This window comes from Ictalurus furcatus, chromosome 6, assembly GCF_023375685.1.
Source record: "Ictalurus furcatus strain D&B chromosome 6, Billie_1.0, whole genome shotgun sequence".
NCBI lineage: Eukaryota > Metazoa > Chordata > Actinopteri > Siluriformes > Ictaluridae > Ictalurus > Ictalurus furcatus.
Genome location: NC_071260.1, coordinates 10,713,650 through 10,730,900, shown reverse-complemented (window position 1 = coordinate 10,730,900; position 17,251 = coordinate 10,713,650). Strand labels below are relative to the sequence as shown.

Sequence of the window (17,251 nt, the reverse complement as noted above, 5' to 3'; positions counted from 1 at the left end):
GCAGTTGTGCCCTGTGATGGGTTGGCACCCTTGGCTCCAGGCTTCCCGCCATCCTGTGTTGGGGTCGCGGGTTCGATTCCCACCTCTGCCCTGTGTGCATGGAGTTTGGATGGATAGATGGATAGATGGAGGTTGTAGCTACATTTCATGTAGTTGAAATGACAATAAAACCACTTGAGCCTGAACTTGAACTTCAAACGGGCCTTGTCGGTCAGTATCTCAATATCACTTAAAAAAAAAAGAATCAGAGACTTTCTTCTTTCTTTTTCTTCATTAAATTCGAACTTCTAGTTAAAAATCTGACTTACTGAATACTCCAAATATTTCAAGTAACAGGATTGCGCGAATGTACATAATACATAACTCATGGAAAAGCATGTTTCAAGCATGAATTGTTACATGGATTCATATATAAATGCAAATAAAAGAATTGTGAAGTATTTTAACGATTATATTACAACAAAATGTAGTTATAGATGGCTGGGACAGGCAAAAAAAAAGCTCACAAATGGTATTCCAGAAGTGGACTCACCCATACTCACTCATTACAAAGTTGTTGTTTGTTTTTTTTTTTTACCTGTATTATGTATTGTCTTTTTGTGTTCCTTATTAAATAAAAAAAATAAATCATTTAATTTTAAAGTAATACGCACCAAAAATATCACCTGAGAAATTCTTTCTGAAATTACATGCTACTTTTTCCCCCTTTAATAAATGACTATGAAGATTGTTATTAGAGATCGAGTCATTTTAAGATCATGTAATTTATTGACACTTACAACACTCAGATAATGTGATTATTAATATTTGTATTATTATTATTATTAATATTATTATTATTATTATTATTGCTACTACTACTACTACAAGCTACTTAGTTAACACTACTTTTAAAATTGACTGAGAGAAGCCTCACTGTGTAGAAGACAAGAAATTCTTTAATTCAATCTAATAGCGAATCTTAATTTTACCGAAATACGTCAAGGAACGTATGAATTCCTAAAATGTTATGATTCTACTTATAATGTTACCTTCATTTTCAGGTGTTAATCAAAATAAAAGTAGCAAATGGTTTATTGCTGGGGAGACTGTACTGTATGTATGTAAGATGGAGATAATGATCATGTGTACTGTATGGAACAATGCATACTTGACTTACAGAAACCTCTCTGTATGTAGCTGAACTTCATGACTTCAGTGCGCTGGGCGAGAAACAATGCCTTGACAATTATATTTTAGGTGAGATTTAGTTTTTGGTCTAGTCGACCTGACATAATTCACAGAGACAACCTCTGATATTCTAGACTATCCAAAATTGATATATTTCATATTAAAAGTAAGAGTGCCTTCAAATTAATTAATTTGAGAAAAATTTAGATTTTTTTTTTAAATTAGAAAAATAGCTGTATGTATATATATATATATATATATATATATATATATATATATATATATATATATATATATATACACACACACACATATATGTGAAGCATGACACAGGCGTTGAAAATTAAATTGGGCTACGTTTATTCGAGCAAGGTCATTTCCAAGAGAAAATACAAATCAAAAAAATTAAATTATAATTCAACAGACATTTCAAGAATTGACCACAGACAACCTTCATCTCTTTAGCTAAAAAAGAAAAACAGATGAATAAAGTGGAATTTTGTTTTCTTTTCTTCTCAGTCAAAAATACAGTGTTTTCACAATATTGTATCAAAAGTTCCCAAATTGTAGAATCTCCTTCATCAGGTACATTAAGTAAGTAGAACAATCAACAGTAATTGTTCCAGATACAATAAATGCTCTCTTAATGTAAAATTTGTTCCGATATTCACTTGTCAGGATCCATTTTACTAAAATATATCTATAACGAGGAACTATAATACTGTACACTACAGTATGAAATAAATATAATTAGGAATTATAAAATGAGTCACATAAATAAAATGGTAGTTTAAAATAAAAATAATTGGATTTTGTATTGAACAAAACAAACCATGATAATACTGACAGATGGTCTTGGGAAAAGAAAAAAAAAAAAAGAAAGTACAGAAAATTGCACAAACAATGTGTAAACTAGGAAGTCTAGCTATACTAATACTGACGAAGGTAATTCAAATAAAAAGGGTGGCTGTTTTAATTATTTTTATGTAATACTTAAGCAGGTGCATGGAGGACACACATTGACTCCACGGTACACTTTACAAGGATGGCACTTGCAGAAAACACAGGTGAAACAGGGCTTGCATATAAGGCTTTTCTCTAACGAAAAAACAAAACAGGGGTGCTCGACAAAGCCTCGCACAATGGAGCCTTCATCATATATCTGCCGTCTTTAGTCCCTCTTTTTAAGACTTTGTAATTTTCTTTAGAACCATACAGGTATTATTATTATTATTATTTTGATAAAGACGCTTCATAAAAAAAAGCCATAATGTCATCCAAAATAAACATGTGGCAGGTCAGGAAAGAAAAGGTAAAAACAAGGATATCACAGTAAGTGATAGACAAAAACGTAACACAGACACGCTACTGCGACTTCAAGCGCAGTATATGTACATATACGCAATGCTTACTCTTTTCTAAACATTTTTTTTTTTTTTACAATTATTATTTAATGTAGTAATTCATCAGAGTGCAATTCGAGGCTTGTGCTGTGACCACAATAAAAACACAGGGGTTATGGAAATAAGCACCACACAGCCTTCACGTTCCACTCTGTACACTTGTGAAACCTTTCCGTTGGTTCTCTTATTATAACATAGATCATCATCATCATCATCACTTTTGTTTTTGCATAATGTGAACTCTCGAACTGTCCCACCCAGTTTGATGCCTGCTTTTTTGGACCATGGACAACGCCAGCCTGAGTTCCACTCTTTATGTCTCAGAGTACAATACTGAATAACCAAGACATGGCAGTGTGGTCACAAAAGTGAATCTGGCTCAAAGTCCCTCAATGCGAGGGAAGGAGCAAACAATACAAGCAAAAATATAAACAAAAAAACAACACTGGAAGCTTAATCCAAATCGCAGTAGTTAATCAGCATCATCATTCTCGCCCTCGCCATCTGTCTTGCTCTCCGCCTTCCTCTCCTCCGAGCTCTCATCTTCCGTTCCTCCTGACGCATCGTTCTCTTTCTCATCTTTTGCCATACCGTCCAGGCTTTGGCGCTCTAACCTATCCTCCTCCGTTTCCATTTCCTCCTCCTCCCTGAACATCGCCTCTCGTCTGTCCGTCACTTCCGGGTACACCTTCTCTGCCTCCCTAGCCCTATCCTCGGTGCCGTCTCTCAAGATAGTGCTTCCTCGCATCATGTCCTCGCCCTGCTCTTCCGGATCAGAAAATCTCAGTGGCGCAAGTCCCTTTAGGTAAGCGTGGTGCATCAGCAGCTCTGTGGGCTCCAGTAGGCCACCGTTCTCGTGGCTCTCTTGCTTGGCAGCCTCACGTTCCTCAGCCTCCCTCTTGCAGTAGGAGTAGCGGTGGTTCATGTGCTGCGAGTATGAGCCCGAGTGCGAGAAGCGCTTGCCACACTTGTCACACTGATAGGGCTTCTCGCCCGAGTGCAGGCGTGAGTGCTCGATTAGATGGTGCTTGTGCTTGAAGGCCTTCTTGCAGATCTGGCACTGGTGAGGCCGCTTTCCTGCAGACACACAAGGAAAGAGAAAAGCCAACAGGTTAGTGTGGTATCACAGCAAAGCAAAAATGACAGCGAATGTGTTTCTCAGGTATTGCTTTGTTGGGTGATGGTAAAATTGTGTCAGTGTGCTATAGTTCAATCCAAAAGAATTCATTTGATGCGATAGAATGCAACACCACAATGAAATATTTCAAATGATAGAAAATCGTAAACAAATTTTGACCTACTGTTTTATTATTATTATTATTATTATTATTATTATTATTAACAAACCCTCCTTTGTGAGATTGACTAGTAAGTGCATGCCAAAAAAAAAGTAACATAAATTGGTTTCACTGTGAATACACAACAGGGTTTATTTTTGATTTTATGCCATAAACAGGATAAGGAGTCAAGAGGGAAGCCATGATCCTGATGAGCTATTCTGAGGTTGTGCGTGACCTCGCTGAATGCAGCCAAGGAGATCAGGTGATTATCACAGCATACCGCACAAGGTGAAATCGAGGCAGTCAGCATCCTTGATGGAGCATGCTTTTTATGACATCATGTCTCCAGATTATAAAATGCTTAGGTCAGACAGCTCCTTCATGATACTGTAATGGGGGCGAACGAGGAAGAAACTTCCCCTCCACTGTATTCATTCACCAAGTCCTTTGGCAGGAGCTGCTGTGACTCTTGAGCACATGGAAATACAGTAAAATCTAATCAATGGGGCGAAGCATTTGCCATTTTCAGCTGTAACCCCGTTTTTTACTTACGCACACACATCCCACGCACACATTGGCTATCATCTTTGAACACATGTAGTGTATTCTTGGCCATGGAGAGCACCGGAATGCCTGCAGCACCTTCCATAGCTGCCATGCTTGAGATGACCCCCCCCACACACACACACCACCACCCACCCACCTTCCCTCATCAAGTTCAAAAATAAACGATAGAGCAGATTCCCCGCCCTGCATTCCTGGTGAGGAATGTGAATGAGGTATGATGCAAGCCTGTGAAAGAGTGGAGTCCCCCAGGAGGGGAGGTCACGCCGTGCCATCGAAATGCCACACACACTTGTATGCACCTGGCTTACCGTGAAATGCTAGCATGATTTGTAAACTCTGTACATGACAGGCTTCCATTTCTATCACCAATCAATATATTGCATTTAAGCAATACAGAAGTAATAGGCTGGAATGAAATCCCTTCAAAGTCTGCTGCTTTACCACAGAGCATTCAGCTGCCCTGAAAAGGATTTACTACACCTAAGCTAAATCAAACCTTAAATAACGGAGCTATTAAAAGCCTGTCAAAAGGAATCAGACATTTTTTTTTTTTTTTTGGTGTTCATGGTTTTAAATGGACAAATAAATAAACAGAAAACAAGATAAAATGGGGGGGAGGTGGGGGGGGGTATAACAGAAGGTAAATGATGTAAGAAAGAAGGGGGAAAAAAACAAAAGAGATAACTTGGGGTGAGGGTAAAAAAAAGAATTGTCTAAATGTGATATACCTGTGTGCTCATATTTGTGTCTTAGGAGGGAACTGGTCTTCTGGAATGTTTTGTCGCACAAGTCACACGCGTACATACCACTTTCGGTCTTCTTAATCTTCTTCCGGGCAAGCAGCAACTCACTGTCTGTCAGGTCCTCCAGCCCTGACAAATAGTCCCCTGTGCTGTCCAGCAGCTCCCCCTGAAAGAGAGACAGATTTAAGACATTTAGCACAGAAATCCACACCTGCCACCTTAAGGGAGACCAGGTCTGTTTGATCCCAAGTCTGGGCAGAGCTTATCTCTTGAATGTGTATAAGACTTCCAAAAAGGCAACATATGGGCTTTTCAATAACCATGAAATTGCTTTAAATAGGTTATGTTTGACCAATGGATTAGCAGCAGAACACAGGTTACAAAGTAAACAAAGATATCTAGAGCTATTCACAATATCTCATTGAAAACATGGATATTTAATAGCTGTGTAAATGCATTTATTTCTTTATTTGAAGCTGATTCACATATTACAAATGATTATTAAAATTTTCAGCATAAATTAACTTTGCGAACAAATGAAAATACAAAAAAAAAACACGCTGCAATTATCCCCTGATCTACAGCAATATTAGAATGAAGTCTAATTTACCTGGAAGCCTGGTTTCCGCTGGTATTTCCGTCGCTGCTGCATCTCAGCAAAGGTGGCCGCCCCTGCCGCATATGTGTAAGCCATGTGCGGAAGAAAGCCCATAGGGTCAAGTCCTGGGTAAGGCCTTAGTCCTGGGATGCTGGCCTGTGCTGGGGACATGAAAGTAGATGGAGGGAATGCTCCATGAGGTGGTAGCGGGGTATAAATTGGACCGCCACTGAAGGGGTTGATGCCAAAGATCGGGCTAGAACTTTTGTCTAGCTGGTTTTCGTTGCCCACACTGTTTGAGCCATTGAACTCCTTCTTGATGTGAGCTAAGTCCAGCGGTTCTGTTCCTTGCTCTCGTACAACAGGGTCACCATTACCATCCATGTTGAAACCATTTGGCTTAGGCTTCCTGTCAGATTTGGAGAGATGTTTTGGCAACGACAGATCTAGAGGTTCACCATGGGCATCCTCAGAGGTAAGACTTGTAGGGGTATAGGAGCTGCTGTGAGAGTGTTTTGAAGATGTTGAAGAAAGATTCAGGGGTGAGGGTGTCTCGTCTCTCAAGTGGTCCACTGAGTCAACTAGTTTTTCATTTATGTGTCTTACGCTTGGTAAATGGTGATGTTTGGATAGCCGGTGCCCAGTTTCACCATTGGTAGTACCTTGGAGTTCTGCTGTTGAGTCACTATACTGGCCAATGGAAGCAGGTGATCTTGCATGAGCTGATTCTCTAGCCAAACCATGGTTGCTGTCCCCATTGCCCCATTCAGGAGGTGGAGATCTTTTCCTGGACATGCCATGGAGAGACTGAACTTTCCATTGAATAAACCACTCCTTTACAAACTCTTGAGGAAGACCAACTGCAATGGAGAGCTTTCTCAGATCCTCAGAGCTGGGTTCGGAATTCATGCCAATGTAAGCTTTCAGTACTGACAAGTGATCTTTAAACAGGTTGATTGGGCTAGTTGTATTTCTATCTGGCATAGAAGAGGATACCATAACACCCTGTTGCTCTATGCCAGACACTCCTCTACGGCTGACAGGTAAGCTTTCATTAGGTTTCAGGACTGCCTTTATCTCTTCGTTCATCTTGCAAAGGTAGCGCTCATGCTGGTGCAAGGGAATAGGGCCATTGAATGACTCCTTGCAGAATTGGCATGAGAATGATGTGTACTGTCCATCCCTCTCCTGGGCCTTCTCATCTGAAATGGCCCGCTCTTTCTTAATGACAAGAGCCCTTTTATCTGCATCTTCGGTTAGGCTCTGTGGGGAGGTTTTGGCCTCGTTGACCTTCTCCAACGTGTAGTCAATAATGCTCTTGTTAGGACTGTTGTGTCCAACCCCATGAAATCCAGCCAGCTTGTGCTCTTCCATCGGGGATCCCAGATCCTTCATGTAGGCCCTCAACTTGGATGTCTCCTCAGTGTTGCTGTCCAACTTCTGCCGGCACACAGTGTTGTCGACAATCTGGAGGACCCGCTGAACCTTAGTTAGGTTATTGCTCAAGCCTGGGTAGCCTAATGCGTGTGAATCCAGTCTCATAGCCAAGTGCTGCAAGGGGTTCTGTGACGAATTGTGCATCCCTAGGGGGCTCCCCCCATGGCCAGTACCATTAAGAAAACCCACAGGTCCTCCATATTCTGGTGGTGAAGCCATCATGAGACGGCATTCATTGAAGTCCATGGGCTCAGCCTTTATATCAGGGTGGGCTAATGGGTCCTGAAGACCAGTGCACCTGCTGTTTTCCAGTTTGCTCCTTAGCTGAGTCAAGGCAGGGCTGCCTGGTGATGAAGCGGCAGAGTTTGGGGATGAGCCAGACTTGGTGCCGCCTCCGTGTCGTACCCGTCCATTTATAGAGATGAGGCCAATGCACTTCTTGCTACTAATGTGTGAACTGTAAGAGCCGGAGTGAGAGAAGCGCTTCTTACAATTGGAGCATTCGTATGGCTTCTCACCTGAGCAGGAAAAACATAGGAAGGTATTAAAACAAGCTCTGGCTAAAACAAGCTCAGTTTCAAGTTCTTCATTTAAAGAGTAAAAACTGGTTTTAATATGACACACAAATTAAGCCTAATGCAAGTCAAACATTCTTTTTTAAAAGACCAAACGGGTTACTGAATAACTAATATAATGCCAATGAAAATAGTCATGTTGACACACAATACAATGGAAAAAAATAAGAAAAGTTACTTGCTTTGCTGACGTAAAATCATTGGTCATCAAATATCTATTTCAAAACCTTATAAAATGGTGACCACTGACACTTGGCTACCTACCACTGTGTATGCGGAGGTGCTCCTTCAGATGGTGCTTGTATTTGAAGGCTTTCCCACACTCGGTGCATTTGAACTTGCGGTTTCCAGCCCCTTCGTTCAGCACCGGCGGCTGCAGGGAAAACAACGATTGAGAGATAAGTACATGAGGAAAACCATTATTTTAGAGAGAACAAGATGAATTGCTTTAATCATAAATCATTTTGCTCCTAGATTTAAGCAGCAGAGTGTGAGCTAAATCTCTATCTACTCACTTGAAGCGAGTAAATGTAGGCGCTTTCTTCCGAATTTGAAATTAAAATGTGGGCGGGCCCTAGATGCACAAGCAAAACAACAGCACTCACTATTGCACCCCACACACAGATACAAAGGTCTGTGAAAAACATGTGGGAGTCCAGGAGTGTGTATTCGATGGGCAAAATATACACAGTGCGCAGAACACACTTCTCCAAAAGTTCAATATTAGTGGGAGAGCATAGCTCAAACCACTGTACTCTGGGAATTATATACAATGTAAAACATGTACCAAAAAAAAACAAAAAACGTATACACTACACACAGTGTAAAGAAACAACTATAATTCTAGGTAAACCTGGAAATTAACAGTTGAAAAATGTTCAGGAAAATATCCCTAGAGAGTGAATAAACAAACATTTCATGTAATTTAGGGATTAGGGTAGGCTAGATCTCTGGAAGAAAAGCCATCTGGACATGTTTAAGTTAGTCTGGAAAGGTGTGTGTGCATGTGTATGAGAGAGATCGAACGAGATTAAGGCAGATAAGAAGGCAAGGTGGGTAGCTCACATAGTTCTTGTGCTGTGTGGCTGAATTCAAAGCTTCCAAGTTTGCCGCTTGAATGTAAAATATCCTGTTTCAATCCAATTAAATGCTTGACAGCTTATTTACTACAGACATTTTATCTAAAAGAATAAAAGGTGCAACATGGATTCTTTGTATTTTCAGTCACACGGGCCCTCTTGAACCCGACGAGAAACACCGAAACAAATGTCAGAGTTGGGCGCATGTTTGGAGTTTGATTCCACTCCAACAGCAGCTGAGGAATAAAGTCTATAGAACTCAATGTGCTAGAACATCCCACACATGCCTTACCGTGGGCAGACGACCGTGCACAGCTGTGGCTCCGGTGTGAGAGAGCCGCATTTTAAGGAGGCTCCAGAGAAACATGTTTAGTATGCGAAGCCAACAGAGCTAGAATTATAGCAAACGGGGGCCGTACAGTATATAGTGAGATGGTTACGTGAAATGGAACTGGTTTTAAATATAGAGACGCCATTCCTTAAAATGTTGCTTGGTGTGACCAATTTTGGATTAGATCGGTCATTCCAGACATGATCGAACCACAATGATGAGCTTTCTTTAGACATACTTGAGTCTACTTTCTACAACTTTTTTTAATGTTTGAGCACCCTCTCTCTCTCTCTTTGTTTTTTGTTTTTTTAACACACATTCTGATTGAAAAGCATTCATTGACGCCAATCACTGATCCTCATTAAAGTGTTAAACAGGGCTGAGATATAAAAAGAGGCAGGAGTGGAGATATAATAATAATAATGAAATTCGTGAATTTTCAAAGTGATTCCGATTACCCCGAAGATAATCTCTGGACTCACCTGGTCCCTAGAAGGCCTGTGGGTGGCCATATGGCGATCCAGCTGCGTGCGGTAGGCGAAAGTGTCGCTGCAGAGCTGGCAGGGAAAGCTCTCCTCGTTCTTCTCATGCCTGTACTTGATGTGCTCCTTGAGGGCGGTCAGTCGCTTGTAGCCCCGGTCGCAGTATGGGCAGGTCAACAGTTGGGCAAAGTCATCCGGCGTCCTGAGTGCCAGATCTGTACAAAAAGGAGAAGAACGCAAGATCAGCAAAATGTTAGCATATTTTGGGTTATAAGATCTTTAATTTGTTTTTCTGCAAGATATCTTCTTCTATAACATCGAAATGAAAATGCTTATAAGTGAATCTTACTCAAATGATTTCTGCTTCGGAAAAGAAATAAAAAAAAATTCTCAGCACATTCGTTTAAACGAACTTACCGTTCTCATTGTCGTCCTGCCCGTTGGCCTCTGGAGTGCTCAGCCTCGTGCTCTCCTCCGGGTCTTCTGGGTAAATTATGGCCGTGTCTCCTCGTTGCAGGTACTCAGCGATGCTAACAGGACATCCCTCGTTGTCCTCCAGCTTCCTCTTGGCGAAGAAGCTCTCCAGCTCTGCAGTGGCATCAATACCCTTAACTGCACACAGGAAGTGTGTGTCGGGGGGGAAAAAAAATAAATTACAAATGGACCCATTGGTTTACGTTGCTTGTCACTGGAAAAGCCCCAGCTGGACATTAGGAAAGCAGCTGCTCTAAATGTGATGTAGCGGGGGACAAACCATTAGGAAGCCTTTAAAGGTGGAAGTATTTATTTAAGTTACAGTGTAATGGCCACTTCAAAGACGAATAGGAGCCAGCGTGATCATCGAGCACTCTTTAAGCGTCCTCTTGCATGTTGGAAAAGGCTTTAAACATTTGCAACATTGTGGGTAATTGGTTTATGTGGCAATTAGGCTCACTTGGGTAACTGATCTCACTTTGCACGGCCCATTGTATACTTAAAATCAGACTCCAAATCTAATAACGAGCCATGCGTTATGTATAATTGCACAGACCAGGGAGTTTACGATAAACAATAAGAAGTAGCAATGATTCCCATTGAAAGATAAGGCATTAAAAAGAGCAGAAGTGTGAGATTTAAAAGACACACACACACGTGTTCTACGTCCTAAAGGTCAGCGAGATCTACGATTATAGGAAAACAGTGAGAAACGAATAAAATGCACAACAAAAATAAAATTGTGGAAAGTGTGTCCTAAACCCATTATTTTCACTTTGGCAGGTCTGCTGTAACACTGAGCTACGACACAGGGACCTAAAAGAAGGCAAATGAAAATTTTATTGTCTCATTGTGAACTAATTGGAAAGTACACGGACAGAACAAATCTGATTTCTTCCCAAACTCGATTTGGTGGCGAAATGTGATTTGCGGTGCACTCTCGCTCAACTTACAAATGTTTACTTTCCATCTCCTCCTGACACACGTGAGGCAATATTATCTCAAATGCCTGTCAGAGTACGTTTGCGAGACACAGACTAGCGATCGCCACTAGTCTACAATCTTCCGCTAACGTTCAATCTTCGGACTCGGTAATCGATAAGGAGATAAAACGATGACTTTTCGGATCGGATTTTCCAAAGTGGCGCGTTGAAAACGTTTCAATTCCATGACATACTCAAAGAAAGAAAAAGAAAGGAACAAAAAAAAGGATGGCAGATGAAAATCTATTCTGCCAAACGCACAGAAAGTAGCAAGGATGGAAAAGATCTTTGTTCCAGGAATAAGCTAAAACCCCCTCTGGAATTAGAAATAGCTCATAGCCACCGAGGCAGTGGCACAAACTGACAAACATGGTGCGACGCGTTTCGCTAAAATCAGAAACGTGGGCTCACCTGTACCGTTTCCAGCTCCATGGAGGGACAAGTCAGGGCTCAGAGGATTGTATTCATCTTTTCTCTCCTCTGGTGCGAGAGAAAGAAAATGAAAGGAGAGAGAGAAAAGGAATATTAGCAATTGTTGGGCTTAAGACAAACCACAAAGTCAAGCAGCCAAAAGAAAGACCACATTGAATGAATCAACAGCATTAAATGTGCTAGCACCAGTCTGCTGGGCTCCTTCATAAACCCCTGAGATGTTCTTTCGTCTTTTTTTTTTTTTTTTTTTCTCCCCCCTCATACTGCGATGACAATTTAACAATAAAACAAGGACAAAGCAACACGTGTTTGGTGAAATGAACACAAGAAGGAAAGGCGTGTGGTTGACTGCTTTTCTTTTCCTTTTCGTTGGTGTTAAACGACATGAACGGACAAGCGCACAGACGTTCTCAATTCACTGAAACCAAATCAAGGTATTTTTGAGCGAAGAGTGCTGTGGCTTCTGAAGAAATCTTGCTCATATACTACAGTTATTGTATTTGTTCCTCCTGCTCGGGATCATGTGACCTCTTACCGGCAGTCACAAGTATCATAAGCTTCCCCTTCAGAAGGAGGATATAGAGCACCTCCACCACAATAAGGAAAACAAGAAGATTCCATATTCCACACACACACACACACACACACACACACACACACACACACACATACACACACACCAGCATTAGTGCTGTTTAATTTCTGAACTGCTTGCCTAGTTTCCTTCCTATTATCCGAGAATGAAAACCGAAACTCCTTTTTTTTTTTTTTTTTTTTTAAATTAAACTCACTTTTCAGAAGTGAGATTAATAATAATAATAATAATAATAATAATAATAAAAAAGCAGCACTTCTATAGACCTTGAAAAAGAACAACAGCTCGGTTCACTTTCTGAAATTCAGGACAAACAAATCATTCACTAATTGAGGGCTTGATTTCGAGAAACCCCGTCTATAGTGAAACGTTGTCCTTCCGGTCTCCGTACAGATAGATAAATGTCCGTCATCCTGGAGTCGGCGTGGATATTCCTCAGCGCTCACGCGAATGAAAAGTAGTTAGCTATTTCCATGACGTCCTCTTGCTAAGCTCCTTCAGCATTAGCTAGCATGAAGATATTTCAGAATAATTATAGGAGCGTCATTATCATTGTCGTCGTCGTCATCAGTGGGAGCTTTATGTACACTTTCATAAAGTGCTACGACTTAATACTAAAAGCGATCGTTTCCTCGAGAGACAAAAATCACCACAGTATTGGTGGATCAGTTCTGCTTGTTGTGGTTGCAGTTCGTTTTTTTACAGTGAAGTCTCGCTGTGATGCTAAGTTTTGTTTGAGCGTGTTCTCGAGAAATGTGCCACCTGCTTTTTTTTTTTTCTTTTTTTTTTGCCAGCAAGAAAAGTTATTTAAGGGAAGCTAAAGAAACATAGATTAGCATGCTAAGTGTTGTAATTGTAATGTCCACAGCAAACTGGTGAGATAGCAAACAACGCTCATCCTGTTTATTAGCATGCAGTCATGCAGCTGGGCGCATTATTATTTCTAAATACTGATTCGACTGCGATTGGATGAGGAAAACCCAGTGCATAAACGCTGAGCTGATGTTTTACTGGCAAACATATGGTGAAAAAGAGGAAGTTAAAAAATAAAAATAAAAAAAAAAGCCTGGGTATAACTGCGCATGATGATTCATTCACCACTCAAAGCTGTCACGCTTACCAGCATATACACAGCTAACCTACAGAGTACAGGATGCTTTTTCATCATTCTGAAATGCCTTCATATTCATCTTTCACCTGACTTAGCATTTCAAAGCTAATCTTAATAAGATGTCAGGGCTGTATTTTTGTCCTTGCACTTGCTTCTATATAGAGCTGATAATTAGGATGCCAGAGTGTACATGACATTCGGTAATCCAGCATCCATTTGCATTAGTCAGCTTAGCAAAATGCCACTCGACCAGAGGCCAGTTCTATAGACAGAGTTTTCTATAGTAGCAATGCCATGCTTCGTCTGTGTTCAAACAGAAGAAGAAGAAGAAGAAGAAGCATATGGCCAAGTCATTAGGTTGCTGAGGGTCAAGTGGATTAAAAGAAATACAAAAAGGAGGAAAAAAATTCCGTTCCGTTCCATAACTGTCAGCAGAAGCCGTGGAATTGTGGCGCCATTATGCATGTAAATGGATATCATAAATATCATAATGCTAAAAATTTCATCTAATGCTCTTAATGAGGCCTTGGTCATGGCAGGCTTGTGCGTAATAATGTCTCTCGGATCCTAATTAAAAGAATTTGTCTTTTCAGCCTTGCTAGCACGAGCCTTGTCATTTAAAGTTGATCGCTTTTGAAACAGAGAGAAAGGGGGATGGAAAGAAGATTTGAAGAAAGAGACAAAAGAAGAGCTGTGTGGGAGTGACGATGATGCATAAGGTCAGGTGTAAGTAACTTCTAAATGAGATGACTAAGAGACGAGTTTTAACTCCGTACAAGCCATAGCCAGTTTCTACTTTCAACTCGTGGTTGTCTGAGGCATGGCACGGTAGTCAGGTCCATTTGCCTGTATTATTAACATCAATACAAAATGGGTCAGTTTAATCCTTAAGTGGCTTTCAACTTATTCAAACGTTATTCATTTCTTTTCAATAAATCATCTTGATATTATATTACAGGTATTTCTGTTATAAATAATTATAATAAAGAATAACAAGAATGTAAAGGGTTAAAATTGTAAACTCAAGAGAGAGTATGGGTCAGCGTTAGTCAAGCTCTCACCTGCACCATTGAGGTCGGTGTGTTGCCAGATGTCACGGCTCTCGTCCTCATCGTCTTCCCTGCACGAAAGCAGGGCATGAGCCACTCGGGGCGACGGCTCCAGGCTGGGAACGCCAACCGGGCTCCCCTCTCCCTCCGAACCCTGCAGCCTGTCCTCTTCATCGGAGCTCAGCACTGCGAAAAGACAGACAGGAAACCGGTGACGTTTATCACCAATCATTCATCATTTCCACAAAGAGCTTGTACAGTTTGGATCTCTGCACTAGGTTTACATGCATGGCTCCCGTTCAGGAGTGACAACAAAGCCAGACACGGGACGGATGGAAATTCCCATAGACACCAAAACAGTCCATGTTTGGATGATGGATATGACAATATGGCTGGTTAGGGAGTCTAACAAAGCAAGTAAAGCTAAGCAAGTCAAAGCTGTCTGTGGAGTAATGCTCTTTTTATTGCAATGTTTTACACATGTGAGTGAGTCGCTTGGACGCCATCGCGTTGGATGACGTCCCAACACTCACACTGTGTCTTAAAAAAAATGAACGTACAATACACATCATACTTAGTTTGTAATCTGTGAACTGTAAAACTTAGGCCAGTATCCAAAATGATATATATTAGAGAATACAGAAGAGAAAAAAAGTAGTCGAGAACGAAATGGGTGCAGTGAGGTGTTGCAGTACAAATGGACATGACTTCATGGGAAGAGCAGCGTTCATGTTTTCTCCGCTGCGATCTTTCTCTGTCCTCGGCAGCACCTTATCAGCCCTGGCACTCTGCCAGCCCCGGCCAGAGTTAGTGGGAAATGGCTCTAATGGCCAAATCTGAGACCTAATTGCTGATGTTTGTCTCGGTCTTGGCTTCAAAAACAACACGTTCTCCTCCTCGGCCGTGTTCATTTTCCCAGCTCCGTTCGTCCCATACCCAACCCCCTAATCTGTCTGCAGGACCCCATTCATTTAGCTAAACAGCAATGACCTGGGTTTCTTTCTTCTCCCTCTTGCAGGTTCCCAGGCGGAAAAAAGACGCCCTGTACCTCTAAGGACTCGCCGGGGAAAGGGGGAAGATTAGCCAGCACGTAGCCGATCATAATATGATCTTTGTGTGATTGGCGGCGGCCACATTTGCCAGGGCCAGGACAACTGCGCAACAGGTGCACATTAAAAAGGGGAGCGAGGGATGGGCGCAAAAATGCGCCGGCCGCTGGCTGAATACCAAAAGAGAGGGGAGAGGTGGAATAGAGAGAGAGAGAGAGAGAGAGAGAGAGAGAGAGAGAGAGAGAGAGGAAGGAGGAGGGGGTTGAGGAGGGGCGTGGGACAAAAAGATTTTTTAGTAAGAGGTGTGACCGGTGGGATTATTTAGGAGAGTGGGGGTAAAGACACACAAGTCCTCTCCCTGCTCAAAGGAAAATGAGAAAGGAAGGTTTTAAGGGAGTAATGGAAAGTAAGACATAAGTAGCTTTGTGTGTGGTCTGGATATACCTTGTACATATTGCAACTTTATATTGCTCTCTCTCTCTCTCTCTCTCTCTCTCTCTCTCTCTCTTTCTCTCTCGCTCTCACACACACACATCTTCCGAGACATCAGAGCCACACAGACTCCTCTCATCTTCCTTAACAGCTCTAAAACTCCCATTTATCCAGGTACGATATTACGCACGGCCCTAAGTTTCGGAAAATACAGTAAGTTAGTTACATCTCAGTGACTGGATGGTGGGAGTAGAAGTCCACTGGGAAAGAAAGAGAGGGGGAGGGATGGGAAGGGAAGGGAAGGGAAGGCCGAAAGAATGAATCCAGAGGTCAGGGAGCTGAATATCAATAATAGGCGACTGCTGAGCTGTTTGAGTTTAAGAGGAACCGTGACACATGCCCACACAAAATACTGAACCAACCATCAGCCTCTCCCTTTTACCGCTCTCATCCCCCAGACAGGGTTTTTTTTTAAAGGGATGAGCTAGTTAGAGAGACGGCACATTCCGAATTACGTAGCACGAATGCATGAGTACGAGGAGTGTGTATGTCTTTTCTCATTAGAGAGAAAGTCTCCGTGGCTCTAATTTCCTTCTGATTATATCGCCCGGCTCATCCTGCCTCAAATAGGATGAGGAAAATGTTTAGGTTTGAAGAATGGCTACAGGAAGAGAAATATTTTGACTTAGGCAAAATGCATTTCGCTGGGTGTGCAGAAGTGTGTGTGTGTGTGTGTGTGTGTGTGTAGCCATTACCATGTGTGCAAGACACAAAAAGCTTGCAACACAAAAGCAATCCATCACACTGTTTACCTCAGAGGTCAAATGAGTCTGGTGGCGTGGCAGATGGGAATATGAGTGTGTGTGTGTGTGTCTTTACAGACACATTTTAATGAAGCAGTGAGTGAGAAAATTAACAGCCAGACAAACAGCCAGAATGTCCAAAGACTTTTCTCTCTTCCAATATGACTAGAAGAATATATGAATATAATACGAGTGGCTAAGAACTGCCAATCAGATGCCCCCACGTACTGTGTGCCCCGCCCATTTAGCAATCCTATTGGCTGCCCTAGCTATCCTGCCAGCTGTCCTGCCTTGTAATGTCTGCAGTGAACGGCCCATTATGCTCACCCCAGAGACAAAGAGGCCACCTCTCTCTCTCTCTCGCTCTCTCTATATATATATTATTATTATTTTATTTTTTTTCTGTCAGGTTTAACCCACCTATCATCTTATCTGTCATCACACTCACCCGGTCCTCACCCTTCTCATTCTTTGAAATGTTCCGAGGTCCCTGAAATACGCAAAAATGGCTTCCATGTATTTAAATGAACACGAACAGATAAACTCCAAAGAGCAGATTTGAAGACTTCATATCTAAACAAAAATACCTTGTCTCTTTCCAGTGGCCTATGGTGTCACTCCATGGACTAAGGTTCGCACACTCCACAGCCTCACGCTG

General features: G+C 41.7%; 1 protein-coding gene across 3 annotated transcripts in view; it reads right to left on the bottom strand.

Annotated features, from left to right (window-relative positions):
• Positions 1 to 2,262: 2,262 nt before the first annotated feature.
• The window catches only part of zeb2a (zinc finger E-box binding homeobox 2a), a 47,003-nt gene continuing 32,014 nt past the window's right edge, over positions 2,263 to 17,251 (bottom strand). For 2 of the 3 annotated variants that reach the window (XM_053626493.1, XM_053626492.1), the window contains 8 exons: positions 14,322 to 14,495; positions 11,534 to 11,602; positions 10,083 to 10,277; positions 9,666 to 9,880; positions 8,038 to 8,146; positions 5,774 to 7,716; positions 5,149 to 5,329; positions 2,263 to 3,650 (listed from right to left, as the gene is read on the bottom strand). In XM_053626493.1, coding sequence (XP_053482468.1) covers positions 3,046 to 3,650; positions 5,149 to 5,329; positions 5,774 to 7,716; positions 8,038 to 8,146; positions 9,666 to 9,880; positions 10,083 to 10,277; positions 11,534 to 11,602; positions 14,322 to 14,495 — 3,491 coding nt within the window. In that variant the 3' untranslated portion in view covers positions 2,263 to 3,045. The remainder of the gene's footprint in view (positions 3,651 to 5,148; positions 5,330 to 5,773; positions 7,717 to 8,037; positions 8,147 to 9,665; positions 9,881 to 10,082; positions 10,278 to 11,533; positions 11,603 to 14,321; positions 14,496 to 17,251) is intronic. The other variant, XM_053626494.1, reaches the window with a different exon arrangement.